The sequence below is a fragment of the Polyodon spathula genome, chromosome 21 (assembly GCF_017654505.1).
Source record: "Polyodon spathula isolate WHYD16114869_AA chromosome 21, ASM1765450v1, whole genome shotgun sequence".
NCBI lineage: Eukaryota > Metazoa > Chordata > Actinopteri > Acipenseriformes > Polyodontidae > Polyodon > Polyodon spathula.
In genome coordinates, this window is record NC_054554.1 from 30146529 (window position 1) to 30163753 (window position 17225).

The 17225-nt window shown below is 48.7% G+C and overlaps 2 protein-coding genes across 7 annotated transcripts; both read left to right on the plus strand.

Annotated features, from left to right (window-relative positions):
- Positions 1-877: 877 nt before the first annotated feature.
- polg2 (polymerase (DNA directed), gamma 2, accessory subunit) lies at positions 878-6120 on the plus strand. Of its 3 annotated transcripts, none has more exons than XM_041221520.1 (9): positions 878-902; positions 1848-2384; positions 3161-3278; positions 3635-3740; positions 3978-4151; positions 4413-4553; positions 4844-4924; positions 5103-5203; positions 5887-6120. In XM_041221520.1, exons 2-9 carry the CDS (start codon positions 1922-1924, stop codon positions 6050-6052), a joined length of 1350 nt encoding a protein of 449 aa, XP_041077454.1. In that variant the 5' UTR covers positions 878-902; positions 1848-1921; the 3' UTR covers positions 6053-6120. The 3 variants fall into 3 exon arrangements, with proteins under 3 accessions (XP_041077454.1, XP_041077453.1, XP_041077455.1); XM_041221519.1 differs by lacking the exon at positions 878-902 and adding an exon at positions 910-1102; XM_041221521.1 differs by lacking the exon at positions 878-902 and adding an exon at positions 921-984.
- Positions 6121-6450: 330 nt separating this feature from the next.
- On the plus strand, positions 6451-16575 carry srp68 (signal recognition particle 68). 4 transcript variants are annotated; one of them, XR_005947039.1, is made up of 17 exons: positions 6451-6580; positions 7354-7420; positions 7890-8003; positions 8176-8371; positions 9039-9121; positions 9390-9499; positions 9960-10042; positions 10573-10713; positions 12801-12899; positions 13264-13328; positions 13575-13728; positions 13834-13928; positions 14080-14209; positions 14324-14399; positions 14645-14700; positions 14915-15965; positions 16010-16575. XR_005947039.1 is itself a non-coding variant. In XM_041221516.1 (16 exons), exons 1-16 carry the CDS (start codon positions 6490-6492, stop codon positions 15140-15142), a joined length of 1788 nt encoding a protein of 595 aa, XP_041077450.1. In that variant the 5' UTR covers positions 6451-6489; the 3' UTR covers positions 15143-16575. The 4 variants fall into 4 exon arrangements, 2 of the variants coding, with proteins under 2 accessions (XP_041077450.1, XP_041077452.1); XR_005947040.1 differs by having other exon boundaries at positions 14915-15921; XM_041221516.1 differs by having other exon boundaries at positions 14915-16575.
- The last annotated feature ends 650 nt before the right edge of the window (positions 16576-17225 follow it).

The window sequence follows — 17225 nt, forward strand, 5'->3', positions numbered from 1 at the left end:
AAATGTGGCTGAGGTGCAGTTGGGTTTTAACACCCTGTTAACTGGGAGCATCTTGCCACTCTACTTGCGTCATTCCTACCTGATGCCCTTTAAGTGAGAACCAGTGTCAACTTTCCACCTCTTCATGCTCAGTTGTCTGGAGGGTGGATGATTCATATTGATCAAGCATCCTGCTCGAAAAGAAGAGTAAACTAACATTGCAATGTCATTATAAAACAGAATTGCCATCTGCTAATACGTAGCGTGTAAGGCACAAAACCTAAAGGCCAGAGGTACTGCAATAGCTTATTTTAAATATATTGAACCTTGATCTGCAGAGCTCAAACCATTTCTGTATCCACTTGTCATCGAAACGCTTCGGTTACTGATTTCCATCACTGCATTGTAATAAAATGCACCTCTTGATTCAAAAAGTTACATTATTATACCTTTAAAAAAAAAAAAAAAAAAAAAAAAAAGAATGGTGTGCACACCAGCCTCCACGGAAGGCCCTGGCCAGAACAGACCGGGAAATGTATGGGATCTTGACCGACTAACAACGCTGTTATCATTTGAAGGGTGCTATCGAGATAAAATCTGTGGAAACCTGGATCAAAGTGCGATGTAATTCTAATCCTGCGTTGCTAAAATTGCCATGTGTGATTACGAGTGTTTCTCTAAACGTCCTGTCGTTCAGTCTGCTATGTTATTGAGTGGTATATATAGACTCCAATGTTCAGTGTTTTATCCAACTTGAAGACATAATATAATTATGATATAAATTACACATTAACCAGGTAAATCTTGTAAATCTGGTGCTTCGCTGCTAGCTCCTGGCAGACAGGTGTTAATAAAGTTGTGCACTGAATGAAGAAGCCGACGCGGATTACGTGTAGTCCGAGGCGGAAGCGCGTCTGTACCATGTGAGTATGCACGCCACACACATGGTCGTGTGAAGACTGCTCCTCACTTTGCTAACTCCTAGAAGCGTGGCATTTGCTGAATGTATTCTAAAGGGAATATTTATTTAAATGTTTTTGTTTCTTTCTTTTTTAAAACTAAATGCTGTGTGTTCCGTACACCCGCTGCAGAGCAGACACCGGTAGCTCACAGACAGTGACAGGTCAGAAAATGCAGTTTTATGTTACAAATAAGAGTAGTGCAACATTGAAGTGTACGTTCCGGTGATTGATTAAGTCTTCAAACTGTGCCAATTCGTCTTACATATGTGTCCTTATAATCTCTAATCGCTACAGCTAACCGTTAATTCGTCGCTGTTTTATCACAAAGGACCTTACCTGACCTAGCAGTTGACAATCCTTCGCCAAAAATGCATTAACCTGCTGTTCTGCTCTAGTTGTGCTGATGCGTTTGCATTCATTTTCAGCCGAAAGACTCCGTGTCTGTAAAACTTAGCCTAGGTATCGGCGTCGATATCGTTTTTGTTTGTCTTCCTTCGCATTCACACTCTATTTACGTTACAGAAATGTACAGAGCAACACAGAACCGGAGCCCAGAGCTGTAATTTAAAGCTTACAAAGCACAGTGTTCTATAACACTCGCTAGGTGTTGCACAGTGGGGTGCTGTTTGTCAGCGGGTTCCATTGTACGTGGGTTATATATTCAGTCATTGTATCTATGACGGTATATTACATTATGAAGGCATTAGCCAAAGCGTTTGCCTGATGGATTGATTTGATTAATTTAATTATATGTTCATTCAGTAATTAATGCATTTGAACACAGATAACAAGAGGTTTAACCTTCTTCCACATACAGAAAAGGCTTTTCTATTCAACAGCTGTCTGGGTAAAACATACAATAAAATAAACAGTGTTCTCTTTTTTTTTTTTTCTTCTTCATGACAGGCATCCCCAGTGTTTTGAGCAGCATGCAAACGGAACCGGTGGATTTATTTTAAACCGTCAGCCTGCTAATAACAATGGCTACATACTGCGTCAGGCGATACCTCAGTCTGTTAAAAGGACGCCCTTCTCTCGGCTGGCAGAAGAGAAAGTTTGCAGACTCTGCGAGCAGCAACGAAGCCCCAGACCCCACTGCTGTTCTGATGGATCTGTGCCGCAGCCGGCACTTCGTCACCGGCGAGCAGGTGGAGAAGGACTCGTTGCTTGCCGGCTGGCACGGGTACGGGCCCCTGGGCGTGGCGCTCAGGAGGAACCTGGTGGAGCAGTGGTGGAGGGCAGTGACCGCGTCCCGGGGCCAGGTGTTCGGGCTCAGCACTCTGCACCAGGCTGGCTCGGGGGGGAAGAAAACGCTGACGCTGGTGGACGGGGAAGCGTTGGCCGCGGTCCTCAGAGAGAAGGGGCAGAGTGTGGAGCAACTCATCACAGAAGTGGAGAGGCACCTGAGAGACAGCGCCACCCTGAGGACAGAGCTGCTGCAAGGTGCCATTGGAGAGCAGAGGGATTGACTCAGGGCCCCTTTGAGACCCCTGTTACTTTCCTATTCGGTGGTGCTGACACTCTTCCAGAGACTGGGCTCCCTCTATATATTTTACTATTCCATAGTCCACTGTTGGGTAGGGTGACCATATGTCAGTTTGGGACAGTTCAGGTTTTTCAATCTCCATTACACTGCATTCTGGTACATTCTACCTGTCTCAGGTACCTTTCACAGCAGGACTACACTTACCAGAATGCACTGAGGCGTGAGTTATAAACTGTCCCAAACTGTCCTGGTGCACGTGGCAGCATATGGTCACTCTGCTGTTAGGCCGTGTCGACAGTACATTGTAATAAAGTCCCATCACTAACTCAGTTTACAACATTTCATGGTAACTACAAAGGGAGCGCCTTGCTTCCTGTGAGCACACCCCTCCCATACTTCAGTGCTAACATGTTAGAGGTTCTTATTTGAAAACACACTTCTACAGTAATCCGGACCTCAGGGAGATTGTATTGAATGTGCTATATTTTTAAAATTCTGTCTATTCATGGTTTATGGGATCAGAACCGAGTACAGTTTAAAAAGCTGGGCAGAGAGAAGGACAGGAGCATTAAGGTCTTCAAGAATGTTAACAACACTTAGTTTCTAAAATGACACTTTTACTGCACACCCTTTCTACAAACGGAAGTGATATTGAAATCTCATGATTACGTAACACTTCCATCTGAATGCAGGGTGTTTTAAAAGCCCCTTTCTCTCTCTCTCTGACCCCCAGGTGCCCTGGAGCAGTATGCTGACTCCTTGAGCCTGGTCAACAGGAAGCTGCCCTTCGGCCTGGCTGAGATGGGGGTGTGCTACCAGCCAGCTGCCCCGGACAGCGAAGGCACCATCAGGTGAGCGCTTAAATTGCTGGGTGGCTTTTCCACCTTTCCACGGGACCTGCAGTAAATGATACACAACATCAGGGACTGAGCAAAAAAAATACACCTTCATCTGGGTGCACCCTCCCTCAACGGGACCCGAAAACAAACAGAGCAGATATTCTTCAAGAACACAGCCCTGGGAGCTGAGTTGCTTGCTGCCAGTGTCGTTTGCATTAACAGTTTTGGTTTCCTTTCAGGCAACATGTTGTGAATTGCACTGTGGCATAGAGAGTCTATTCTGGAGTGAAAGTTTTTACATGAAGAGGAAGTTGAGAAATGACACGAGTGCTGCTGTGCTAGCTGACAGCTCTGGCTCTTGTCTCCAGAACAGGGGAGGCGATGTTAGCCTCGCTGGTGTGGTTCAGCTCCCCCCGCACTGCCGGACAGTGGCTGGACTTCTGGGTGCGGCACAGGCTGCAGTGGTGGAGGAAGGTAGGTTTCCAATCTCTTGATTACTTCGGGAGATTACAAAAAAAAAGCAAAGGAAGCATCAGAAAATGTACTAACATGAGCATGTTATGCAGCCCACAAACACTCATGATCGATCACAAAGGCTTGGGTCATCTTAAAGGATCCCAATGAATTGAAGTGTGCCTCTGACCCTGTAGGTTGGCCAGCTGACGAAAGATGCCGTCACTGTGGAGGTTGTAACTCAAAGGTCTTGTTCAGTTTGCTACAGGCCCCTCGAACTTCAGCAGCAGCGACTTTCAGGATGAGGGGGGGACCAGAGGGACCCGGCTGTACTACAGCTTCCCCTGGGGCAGGGAGCCCATCGAAACCCTGCAGAGCCTGGGGGACCGGGAGCTGCTGGAGACACACCGGGGCAACAGGGCTAAGCTGCAGGTCAGATGCCAGGCGCAACCACGCAGCATTCATCTTGAAAGCGGTGGACCCATGCCTGAACATCATATTGAACTTCATGAATGTTTGAACTGCGTGAATCAACTCCAGACCCTCTTTAGTAACAGTCGAGAAAGGATCCACTCATTTTCACAGCTTATTGTTAATGCATGCAAAGAGCTCAGGTAAATTCTGTGTGAATAAGCTGAGCTGAGCTGAGGCTGTGTCCTGGCTGGTGTCTTACAGTCCGTGTTTGCTCCTTAGTGTCGGGATGGACGGAAGACTGTGATTCCCCACGTCCTGTCCGTGAGTGGGAACATGGACAGGGGCGTGCTGGCCTATCTATACGACTCCCTGCAGCAGCTGAAGAAAGTGGACAGCAAACAAAGACTGCACCAGAGAAAGGTGACTTTGTTTAATGAATCGTTGTCTGTTTGTTAAACAGGCACCTTGTTAATTATCAGTGTGGCCCGTCAATGTCATTCTCTTTTGTTTGTGTGTTTTATTTTGATGCCCTCCCCCATTACTGCCTTCTTTCTACTGCACAGGGTGCTTGTGCGCTGCAGGCTTTATTACTTGTTTGTGAAACTTGCATCACGTTACTTGTTTACTCTGCTTTCATTCTGAATGCATGCCCTCATTTCATGTGATATGTACAAGAGTTGGAGTTCTTGTTTGTATTCTGCCCTCTCTAGGTGCTGAAGCTTCACCCAAGTCTCGCTCCAGTAAAAGTAGCTCTGGACATGGGCAGAGGACCCACACTGGAGCTGAGACAGGTGCGACACTGGGGGGGGGCAGTTATGTTATGTTATGTTATGTCAATCAAAAAAAGACATGTTTTAATCTCTTGCATGAAAAAAAAAAAAAAAAGCAAGCCAGGAGAAGAAAATGGAAGTTTCTGAGTAATAACCCTGCAGGGTGGAATGGAATAATTTCACTGAAGTGCTTGTGCAGGTTTGTGAGGGGTTGCTGCAGGAGCTGTTGGAGGAGGACATAGCGGTGTGGCCCGGATACCTGGAGACCATGCAAACCTCGCTGGAGCAGCTGCACTGCAAGTACGGCTGCATTTATTTCACTGGCTCTTAGGGAAGCTCATGTAACAGGCAGCCGCGTTGTGTGGTGCACTGCCATGACGGATTCTGTGCCTTGTTGGCGGGATGGGATTAGTTTAGCCGTTTCACGCATGTCGACGGATAACAAGAACCCTCTTCAGGTTTTTATATGGGGACATACAGAAGATGCAAATACATGACAGCCTCACAAAGCTAGGAGGTAGCGTGTTACAGTTTTTGCATGATAGCCGCATAGGATGGCATTTTCTTCGCCTTATAAAGCAGTAGAATTTTTTAATGTTATTTTAAAATCTATTTTGTGGCTTCATTTTTTTTTAAGGGTTAAAAGCTCTATTCCCACGAATGAATAGGAGCCTGGCGGGCTCTCAGTTAAGACGCTCGCTTGCAGTGTGAGGTTGCTTGCCTGCTCTCCATGTGACGCAGGCACAGGAACCTGTCTGCTTTGCTGTGTAACAGGACAGTGCTTTGCGTGAACCGGCGACCCCGTACACCACAAGCGAGCGTCTAAACCGCAATGTGAAAGACACGGGCTCGTCTGCGTTCGTGTTTCTAGAGCTTTTAACCTAATCTCATCTCGCCGACGGGACAGCACAGGATCCGTACCGGCGCTGCGTCTCGCAGCTCTGCCGCCCGTTCCAGTTAGATGCAGCCTGTTTTGTGTGCAGGTATGATGAGATGGGGGTCCTGTTCACCATCCTGCTCAGCGATTCCACTCTGGAGAACGGCTTGATCCAGCTGAGGAACCGAGACACCACCATCAAGGAAGTGATGCACGTGTCCCACGTCAAGAACTTCCTCCTCAAATACATCCTGGCAGCGGAAAACGTCTAAGAAGACTTTCTGTAGATCGTGTAACTGTAATGATTTAATAAAACATGTACCTGCCTATGTTAAACAGATAGTAATGTCTTTAATGTTATTGCATCCATTTTCAAGGTTACGTTGTACATTATGAAGATGCACATTCTTTAAACAATGCGGGAGTGGTAAAGCTTTGTGAAGGCACCACAATACCGTGCCCTCCTGTGTGTGCAATCCGAGTTAACGTTAACCCTGAGCTCCTTTGCACTCGCAGAAGACATATCTACCCCTGTATCAACTCATCGGGAATTCTGTTTGATAAAAACACTTTATCAAAAAAAAAAAAAAAAAAAAAAGCAAGCGCAGTTTGGATAATACTGCGCGGAGACATTTCGCATTACACCCACCACAGCTTTCTGGGTAATTCCGCGTGTCCCACAATTCCGAGCGCCGGGCTGTGTGTTAAAATGGCTGCAGAGAGACGTGGTGAGGTTCGGGTTGCGGGGATGGAGGAGAATAAGGAAAACAAGCAGCCCGACGAGGGCCTGGGACTCGAGAGTATCCTTTGACATGTCGCCGCATTTATATTGGGGTGTGCGGGAGGAGTGGGGCGGCTCTGGAGCCCCCGAGCAGCGGGCTGAGTGTTGGGTAGTTTAGTCTGATTCGGTATACGTGTCTTAAACAGCTGTGGTGTATGCTGACTCGGCTAAGTGCTTGAAAACGTGGTAGGTCGTGTCTATTAAAACGCATCAGCAAACATGCCATAAATAAGTTATACAGGTAACAAAAATAAAACATCGACACCAACAGTTGTGAACATTGATTATTCGTTCATTCTAGGTACCGTCTTTGTTTTTATTTTTGATGTTTTTAAGTCGGTACGGAACCTGTTCCGGTTGATGATGAACACAGACCTGTGTTGTATAGAGAATGTGGTCGTTGTAGTAATCGGACTAGTAGTACTGCCAGGGCTTGTGTGGTCTCTTAGTTATGCCGGTGTATCGATGTAAGCTGAGAATCATTCTGCGGCTGTTCTGATCTGGGTGCGCAGGGATGGAAAGAAGACTCCCATTGCATAGCAATTTGATCCATTCCTGGTTCAATAAGTCACACCTGAGCTTTTTACCTATACACACTGTTGCTAATCAATCTGGTAGTAAAACCTGGAATGAGTTTAACTGCTATGCAATGGGAGTCTTCTGTCCAGCCCCGGTTTACAAAGGGGTCCGCCAAGGTTAAGGGAGACGGAGCCGGTCCCGGGTTCGAAAAGGGTAGAGAAACCCAGATCTAGAGCTTCAATTGAAAGTGCTTCCCTTGACGCTGTCGTGCAGTATTGCAGATCATCAAGGAATCCCAGCAGCAGCATGGTCTGAGACACGGGGACTATCAGAGATACAGGTCAGTCCCATTGTGTTGGGTTACATTGATGCACGCCGCTGTAGCTGGACTGGTCCTGTCACTGGACCAAGCAAAGTAACATTGCAAGTCTGCCTCTCTGCTGTGTGACTTGCACAGTGAATCGGTGAAGAGCCCGTACACTGGAATATATAGGATTGTACAGTTTACTGTCAGCATGCCTGCCTAACAGTGACTTAACCAAATGATGAAATATCGAGGGGGTGCTGTAGAAGACTGTGTTAGGATGGACCTGTTCCAGCCAGGGATCACAAAAAGACTCCCACTGCAGAGCAGTTTGTTCTGTTAGTGCTTTTAGTATGAGTTTAATAAGACACACCTGAGCTTGTTAGCTGTATACACTGGGGCTAATCAAGCTGGTAGTAAATCCTGGAATGGGTGACACTGCTGTGCAATAAGAGTCGTATTTCCAGCCCTGCAGCAGGGTATCTGACTTGTTCTGTGTTTTCAGGGGATACTGCTCCCGACGCCTCAGACGTCTCCGCAAGACCCTCGGCTTCAAGATGGGGAACCGGCACAAATTCACCGGCAAGAAAGTGACTCCGGAGATGCTGTCTGACAGCAGGTACTCCAGTATAGACTGCATTGGAAACGTATCGCAGGCTGCTGGTTACCCTTCACATGGGAATGCTGCAGCGATTGAGCTGAAGTGACCTGTGCTGGGCTGGGCTGGGCTGGGCTGGGCTGGGCTGGAGTCCTTGGTAGGTTTGTAACGCTTGCAATCCCCTTCCTCAAAGGTACCTGCTGCTGGTGCTGATGAGCGCGGAGCGAGCCTGGAGCTACTCCATGCAGCTGAAGCAGGAGGCAAACACAGAGCCACGCAAACGCTTCCACCTGCTGTCCCGACTGCGCAAGGCAGCCAAGCACGGGGAGGAGCTGGAGAGGCTGTGCGAGAGCCACCGCGTGGACGCCAAGACCAAGCTGGAGGCACAGGTACGGGGAGGGAGGGAGGGAGGAGCTGGAGAGGCTGTGTGAGAGCCACTGCGTGGATGCCAAGACCAAGCTGGAGGCACAGGTACGGGGAGGGAGGGAGGAGCTGGAGAGGCTGCGAGAGCCACCGCGTGGATGCCAAGACCAAGCTGGAGGCACGGGCACAGGTACGGGGAGGGAGGGAGGCGCTGGAGAGGCTGTGTGAGAGCCACCGCGTGGACGCCATGACCAAGCTGGAGGCATAGGCACAGGTACGGGGAGGGAGGGAGACAGAGGCATTGATGCAGCAGAGATTCTCTGTCCAGGATAACACTCGGAGTCTAGTACTTATCTGTATGATGCTTTGTCTTTGCCATGGTCTGCCTGTCTCTTCTCTTTATATAAATGCTACCAATCCATGCGTTCTTATATCCTTGCGTACCCATCGTCTCACGTCACTCTCTCAGCGTTGTAGCTGACATTCGGTGATAGATTATTGCTGAGCGGTACTGGTAAATACACTTTCACTTGATGTAAAGGTCAGGGTGGCATCTCGCAGTAGTTGTGAAATAGTCATTGCTCCTGCTAATAATGGCATCTGAAGCTGATTGTAAGAGTGAGTTGAGTAACTATGCTGGTACTGGTGCCTCCTCCTGCTGTTGCAGCACATTGACTGCTGCTGTCTTCACAGGCCTACCATTCATACCTGACAGGAATGCTGCGCTTTGAGTTGCAGGAGTGGAAAGCTGCAATGGAAGCCTTCAATAAGTGCAAGTAAGTAATAAACAAAAAAAGCACTTACTGAGGTGTTGGTGTATTCTTATTATGCCACCTTTTTAATAAGTGTGAAGGTGTGCAGAAATGTTAGGATCTCAAACTGAACCCTAGTCGCGGTTCTTGGCTGGTTTCACAGAACCAGATTAGCAATCTCAGACTGCTTTACCTGTAAGGTGCAAGTTTGCTGACTTCAGTGTAGGTCAGACGTTTTTGCTGTTAAAAAGCTGAAGGGAGCGGCCAATCTGACCTGTCCCTCCTCTCTCAGGACGATCTACGAGAAGCTGGCCAGTGCTTTCACCGAGGAGCTGGCTGTCCTGTACCATCAGCGCGTGGAGGAGATCTCCCCCAACATCCGCTACTGCGCCTACAACATCGGTGAGGGAGGGGGTGGAGCCAGCGAGCGAGCGTGACTGGAGGGGGTGGAGCCAGCGAGCGTGACTGGAGGGGAGGGGGAGCCAGCGAGCGTGACTGGAGGGGAGGGGGTGGAGCCAGCGAGCGTGACTGGAGGGGAGGGGGGTGGAGCCAGCGAGCGTGACTGGAGGGGAGGTGGAGCCAGCGAGCGAGCGTGACTGGAGGGGAGGGGGGTGGAGCCAGCGAGCGTGACTGGATGCATAGTGTAAAGGGCTCCACTGCATTGGGCATTCATTCAAACTAAATGGAGGTACATGTGTACTTTTGTAATACATTGTTAAAGATTGACCTGATTTGCATGACATCCTGTTGACTAATATGCTGTGTCCTGAGACATGGGAGTACAGTTACTTGTTAGAAGCCCTGCCTCCCTGCCTCTTCCCATGTGGTGACCGTCTCTCTGTTTCTCCTGTCCTGTTTCCAGGGGACCAGAATGCCATGAACGAGCTGATTCAGATGAGGCTGAGTGCCGGAGGAGGAGGGCGGATGATGGCAGAGAAGCTGGAGGTCAGTATGGCTCCCATGTCCCAGGGTCTCGCTGAGGCTGAGGGGGAAGCTGTGGACCTGCCTGCAGTTCTTCGGGACTCTGGTTTCCAGTTCCACTCGGTGCAACACGTTGGGTTGTGCTGTAATGAGTTTGAACGTGACACACACACACACACACACACACACACAGGCTTTGGAGGTTTGTAGTTTAGTCAAGGTATGATTGTGTAACTGTAGTGGTTGATGCAGTGTTATAAGGTTACTTAGTATTTTTCATGTACACATAAATGTAGTGTGTTGTAACAAATAAACTGCATTCTAATAGATGGCTTGTGTGCAATGATAGAAGTAAGACTCCCACTGAATAATAGTTTGATCCATTCCTGGTTTTACTATGAATTTAATAAGACACACCTGAGCTTGTTACCTATACACTGTGGCTAATCAAACACGCAGTGAAGCCTGGAATGGATGAAACTGCTGGGCAGTGGGAGTCTTATTTCCATCCCTGTTGTGTGTGATTCACTCGTCTCTAATTCTCTCCCGCACAGGCTCTCATCACTCAGACCCGCGCCAAGCAGGCAGCCACCATGAGCGAAGTGGAGTGGAGGGGCCGCACCATCCCTGTGAAGATCGATAAAGTGAGGATCTTCCTGCTTGGACTGGCTGACAACGAGGCTGCCATCGCACAGGTAAGACACCAGGGGGCAGCAGGGTGTTGCAAAACTCAGTCTGCTGGTACTGGTTGAAAAACTGCTGTTAAATGAAGTTGTCTTACTCCACCAGCAGGTGGTGCTGTATCCCTAAAGAGCAGCAGCCCTCCTTGTGCACCTGTCTCAGATATTTATGCAGCAGCCTCTCCCCTGCCACTCCTTTACCAGCCTCTGAGTCACAGAGACAGACCAGCTCTGCCCTTCCAGCCTCACCCTTCACTTTCCTTTACATAGCTTTGATGTGCAGGTCTGAGAAGCGCAGTATTGAAATTGAAAAGCACACCATACAAACAAAATGACATGAATGAAAAAAACAAAGCCTGGAAATCATTTGCTTGAAGGATTAAAGCTGCTGGGCAGGGTAGCTGGTGGTTTTGGCGGGGGGGGGTTGTGCGGCCCCCCGAGAGGAGAATGGGTTTTGTTTTAAGATAAACGACTGCCTATGTTTGGTGTTGAGGGTGGGAGTGGTGTGGTTGAGTGGTTTAGAGACCCACTAGGTAAAGGGGAGAGAGAAACAGAGAGGGGGTGGGGGAGGTTGCAAGAGTAGATTCTAGCGTAACTCCGGAAACTGTTTTTAGTTTGTCTGTTTCTCCGTACTGCCGCTCCCAGGGAGTTGAGGCACCAGTTTGACATCCTCCCAGCCCTGTTCAGCAGCTCTTCTTGTTGGCTGAGTGAAAACCGGTTACGCAAGAGCATTAGCAGGGTGTAGCCAAATAATGACAACCTGGGAGAGGGGGAGGGGGAGCACTGGAGAGTTATGTGGTGGGGAAGGTTCCCCTCAAGGACTGGCTCAATCTAGAAGTTGAACACAGATCCCCAGGCCAGTCAGGACTGGTAATGGTTTTAACTCAACCCTAGCCTCAGAACTCTCACATTGTGGCCTGTATTTTCCCCCATGGGCAGATCACAGGCAAATTGCCCCTCAGTAGTAAATGTATTAAAGTACACTTTGCAGACAGTGGAACAGCAGGCCCTAGGTCTCCCATAAAGCACTTCCTATAAAACATATATAAAAGCATTCGAGGATGGCAAGAAGACTCCTATTGCATAGCAGAGACACCATTCCAGGTTTTAATACAAGCACAGTTAGCCTCAGTGTGTATAGGTAACAAACACAGATGTGTCTTATAATTAAACTCATCCTAAAACCAGGAATAGGTCAAACTGCTATGCAATGGGACTCTTATTAATTTCTTCTTAGCAGATGCCCTTTTCCAGAGCAGCTTACAGTTCTTGCATCACATTAAAGGTCACAGCAGTTATAAAATACAGTAAAATAACTGTAAATAATTGTTATTGAGAGCGATTATGACTAAGAGCAGTTAATCTTACAGTATTTAGGTAAAAGAGTAAATTCCATTAAGAGCAAGTGGTAAGTACAATAAATAGATAAGAACGAGTTCAAATAAGAGCAATTAAACGTCAATACGGTTACCTTTAAGAGTAAAATCAAGCAACAGATACAGAAAATAGAATTGATTACGAGCAGTAGTAGAGTCGACTAGAGTGTGGATCAGTTCAGTGTTCAAGTACAAGATGATGCAAGTCCCTGATTATTTCACTTCCAGTAAGTAAGTAGAGTCTTGCACTAAGTATTCCCATTCCTGTAATTGTCCCTCTTTAGAACAGTGTTTTCCAGCTCCTCAATAAGAGTGGGGGCAAGGCAGGCTGGGATCTCCGAATGTGCGCAAAAGTTGTTTTCTTCATTTTTTTATTTATTTTTTTTTATTTTTTAAACTTTCATAAAAAGAAAAATGTCCAGAATGCGACTGGGCTGCATGACTGCTGGTTTTGAAAAGGGCTTCTTTGGAAGGAATGGTCTGCATTCTTTGGAACAAGTTGTGGTTACTGCTGAGTGTATACCTCGCATTGCTGAGCGATATCAATGAGTACTGAGGGAGGGGAAGAGAGATGCTGCACTGCCTGGGTACTGACGAAAGACAGCACTTTAAATCATCACACAGTGAACCACAAATCATTACAGGACTAACAATAGGGTCAAAATTAGTTTTTCAGCCACCCCATGAAAGGTGTTTTCTTCATTGCCGTCTCCCCCCCCCCCCCAGGCTGCCAGCGAGGAGACGAAGGAGCGTCTGTACGAGTCTTTGCTCAGCGAGAGCCGCGACGCCATCCAGGCCGTGCGCGAGGAGCTCAAGGCAGACGCGGTACGTAGAGGAGGAGAGATGAGACTGAAGGGGGGCTTTGTTCTGAGTGACTGGCCTGTTCCAGCTCCGATTGGTGGAGGGGAGCTGTTATGTGACAGGAGAGGGTTACATTTCACCTGCCGTTATTTACCATCTCAACAGCTTTCTGAAATTTGTATTATACCTAGGAACCATTCCCCAATGTTAAGTCAGGCAGGTGTGGGCAGTGCAAGGAGTCCGATTAATACACCAGTTTTATTGTAGGACTTGCTGGTGCCTAATCTGTGTGATGCTCACGTGAATGGATCTGTGGGACGACTCCTTGTTCGACGTGGCTGTTATTGACTGTTCTGTGTCTCTCTCTCTCGCTCTCTCTCCATTCCAGAAACAGCGTGATCGAGCTCTGGATGGAGAGACCGGCAAAGTCTCCAACCTGCAGTACCTGCACAGGTGAGGCTCCTCCTCTTTCTGAACTCTGTGTGTGCCATTCAGAGAGTGGAAGAGGAAATCAGGGTGCTACAGCAGCCTTTCAAGCTAGAACCCTTGGCACTTTCCTGGGGGGGGGGTAGCAGTGCAATGGGAGTCATGTTGGTTAGTCTGCCTTGTAGGAGAGGCTGTGCTCAGGATTCATGCACAAGGTGTGTGAATGCTAGCAGTACATGTCTCTCGTATAACGCTGCCTGTGTCTGCCTGCAGCTACCTGACCTACATCAAGCTGTGGACGGTGGTGAAACGCAACGAGAGCATGGCCCGGGTGCTGCAGGCCAAGCTGAAGGAGCCGCAGCCAGACGAGAGCAAGAGGGGCCCCCGGCCGCAGGACCTCATCCGGCTCTATGACATCATCCTGCAGGTCAGCGCGGCCGCTGCACGAGAGCAGCTTTAGCAGAGTGTGAAAGCAAAACATGCTCACACGTCTGCACTCAATCGACTCAACTCTCTCTCTGTCTCATCCCAGAGCCTGGCAGAGCTGCCCCAGCTGCTGGGCATGGAGGATGATCACAGCTTCCAGAAGGAGGTGGCCCTCAAGACTCTGGTTTACAAGGCATACAGGTACACAATAATTGTCTTTATTAGTTTGTTAAAGCTGTAGAGGGTAGTGTGGAAGGGAACACTGACTCTTTTGCTTGGTAACCCTTTCTTTCCTCGAGATCGTATTAGTGGTGTGTTTGTGCTGATGATGGTTCTGTTTCTCTGCTCCCAGGTGTTTCTTCATCGCTCAGTCCTATGTTCTTGTGAAGAAGTGGAGTGAGGCCCTGGTGCTGTACCAGAGGGTCCTCAAGTACGCCAAGGAGGTCCAGGTGCAGGCCAAGTCCTGCAACAGCAGCCTGAAGGTATTCACCAGATCAGCTTGCACTGGGAAGCACTGGGAGAGCTGGTGCGGTACTGTTCATGGAAGGTGTGTCTGGCTGTGTCACCCTCCTTCTCCTCTTCTCTTGCCTCCACAGGACCTTCCTGATGTTCAGGAGCTGATCACTGAGGTCAATGCTGAGACGTACTCCTTGCAGGCAGCTGCTATTCTGGGTGAGTGGAGAGAGAGGAGAATGGCTTCTATTAGTCCATTAGTTCTTGGCTTGCACATTCCTACCGCGTATCCTTCCCGTCTTCTATAAGCAGAGATTTGGTATTCTTCTCTCAACGTGTCTGCTACCAGCATACTGAAGTAAACAAGTCAAAGTACCTGTGATTGGATGGCCATCGCAGCTCTGGTGCTGTGGTTTGTAATTCAGCAGTATTGTGTGTTTCATTGTTATGGGTGACTGTTTCAGATACGGAGGACTCGGCCGAGACTCCCTCACAATCGCAGGAGATCAAAGACAACAAGGTGAGAAGCTGGGGGGTAATTCTTGGCCCCTAAGACGTGGAATTAATATCTGTTTTTAAGAGAACGTGGGTGCTGTGCCAAGGTTTGCACCCTGCACAGGATGAAAACTGATATTTACAGTTATGGTTTTGGGGCTTTGTGTTGGGTTCATGATATGGGGTGCACTGAAAGACATTGACTGATGTATTGAGTGCATGTCCCTCTCCCCCTGCAGCCTCTCTCTGACCGATTGGAAGCCTTCCACCTTGACCCTTCCCTCGTGGGGAAGCAGCCCAATCTGGTGACGTTCCCTCCGGAGTTCCAGCCAATCCCATGCAAGCCTCTGTTCTTTGACCTGGCGCTGAACCACGTGGCCTTCCCGCCTCTCGACGACAAGGTGGAACAGAAGGGCAAGGGCGGGCTGACCGGCTACATCAAGGGCATCTTTGGCTTCGGCAGTTAATCTGTGCCCAGGCTTCGCTGTGGGGCCTGTGCCAGGGACATGGGTTCGTGGAGGTCCAGCTCCAGTCAAACCCCGTCAGCATTTTATGTTTCTTCTTCTTTTTTTGTAACTAACCTAGACCTGAATTGCTGCATAAGCATCTAGAACCCCCCAAAACGTGAGGTTGCAGTCTAGAACTTAACCCAGATCTTGGGTTAAGGATTCTAGAGTGTAGAACCCTGAGATTTGAGATTCTTGAGGCAATCCAGACCTCTTGTTGTGTTCTAGAGCTGATGCAGAACCGGGAAAGGATCTAGGTTAGTGTACTAGGGTATCTTAAATATAATTTTAATTCTTAAGCGCCTTCAGGATCCAATGTTCCATGTTGAATTGCCTGGCTGGGCAACAGTCTCTACTCCCCCGTTTTAATGTTGAGTACCTGTCATTGGGGTTCTAAAGCATTCTTTGCTACACATTGTAACCTCAGCCTGCTTATTTGCTGCCTCATTCCAGTCCAGTGCCTGCATGTAGTCTGTACTGGGATAGCTTGAGCACGTCAGCAAGCTGTTTCAGCTAGCGTGAGCACAGTGAGAGCAGCCCTGCTGGTTCAGTTCAGTACAGTGCTTTCCAATGCAAGACTGTGTCTCTCTGTGCTCTCCCCGTTCAATAGGATCACACACTACAGACAAGAGCAAGACTGCTGCAGTGGTTTAACAAGTAATCCTAACCCACTGCTCCTTGCTTGGTTGTGTGAAGGTGCTAAGATCCTAACCCACTGCTCCTTGCTTGGTTGTGTGAAGGTGCTAAGATCCTAACCCACTGCTCCTTGCTTGGTTGTGTGAAGGTGCTAAGATCCTAACCCACTGCTCCTTGCTTGGTTGTGTGAAGGTGCTAAGCACGATATCACTCAATAATTAGAATGTGTTTATCATGACCCTGCTTGGGTGACTGCTGCCTTCATTAAGGAATGGTTTCGCAGGACTGGTATGTAAAGATTTGCTCTTTTCTGATTGAAACTCCTCCCAGGTTAAGGTAATTGGCTTTCATGGCACGCCCTGCTCTTTCCAGCAGTGCAGTTCCTCTTGTCTCCTTACAGTTGTCCGAACCACTGCTGTATGTTATAAAAATGCCATTTGTACATCCACAGATGCATTTCATAGATTATGCTGTTTATCTTGTAGCGTGTGTTTAAAAACAAAAAACGCTTTTGCACAACTCCAATGTTTCTCCATCTCTGTGTGTTCAGATTAGCAGAGACTGGCCCAGTCTAAAGCACCTTTGTGAAGGAGCTGATAGAGGGGTAGCCCTTCTGAATGTTCTGTGGCTTCCCTATCTGAGTGAGGGATGAGAGCAGGATTCCTTCAAACTTCCACTGTTATGCAAGCAGAGTCTGGGGGGCAGGCACCTGTGATTGCAGAGTCAATGAGTGGGAGGGGGGCTCTGTGATTGCAGAGTCAATGAGGGGGAGGGGGGCTCTGTGATTGCAGAGTCAATGAGGGGGAGGGGGGCTCTGTGATTGCAGAGTACACTAACGTCTCAACTACTCCCCCTCCCCCCGAGACTAACGTCTCAGCTACTCCCCCTCCCTCCCGATGAGAGACTAACGTCTCTGTTTGCAGAGATCAACGTCACAGCTAACCCCCAGTGTCGATTGTCTCCAGTTACCCCCCGAGACTAACGTCTCAGCACCTCCCCGGAGGGGCTCACTAACGTCAGAGTCGATGGTTCCCCCCCCGGGGCACTAACGTCTCAGACTCCCCCCCCCGAGACTAACGTCTCAGCTACTCCCCCTGAGGGGGAGACTAACGTCTCAGGCACTCCCCCTCCCGCCCGAGACACGGGCTCTGTGACCCCCCTGAGATCAATGGACTCAACTAACCCCCCGAGACTAACGGGGCAGTGACCTCCCTGAGACAATAACGTCTCAGCTACCCCCCGAGAGTCATCAACGTCTCAGCTACCAGACCCGATGGTGGGAGGGGGACACTAACGTGATTGCAGAGTCCCCTCCCCCCCGAGACTGTGATTGCAGAGTCGATGAGGGGGAGGGGGGGCTCTGATTTTAGAGACAATGGGGGGCTCTGTAGTTGCAGTGTCGATTGGG

Excerpts from the sequence above, each read along its gene's own strand:
- polg2 (XM_041221520.1), top strand. The coding sequence starts at position 1,922 with ATGGCTACATACTGCGTCAGGCGATACCTCAGTCTGTTAAAAGGACGC. Across the intron at positions 4,152-4,412 it reads GCAACAGGGCTAAGCTGCAG|TGTCGGGATGGACGGAAGAC; the intron begins GTCAGATGCCAG and ends TTTGCTCCTTAG. Across the intron at positions 5,204-5,886 it reads CTGGAGCAGCTGCACTGCAA|GTATGATGAGATGGGGGTCC; the intron begins GTACGGCTGCAT and ends TTTTGTGTGCAG.
- srp68 (XM_041221516.1), top strand. The coding sequence starts at position 6,490 with ATGGCTGCAGAGAGACGTGGTGAGGTTCGGGTTGCGGGGATGGAGGAG. Across the intron at positions 9,500-9,959 it reads CTACTGCGCCTACAACATCG|GGGACCAGAATGCCATGAAC; the intron begins GTGAGGGAGGGG and ends TCCTGTTTCCAG. Across the intron at positions 14,400-14,644 it reads GCAGGCAGCTGCTATTCTGG|ATACGGAGGACTCGGCCGAG; the intron begins GTGAGTGGAGAG and ends TGACTGTTTCAG.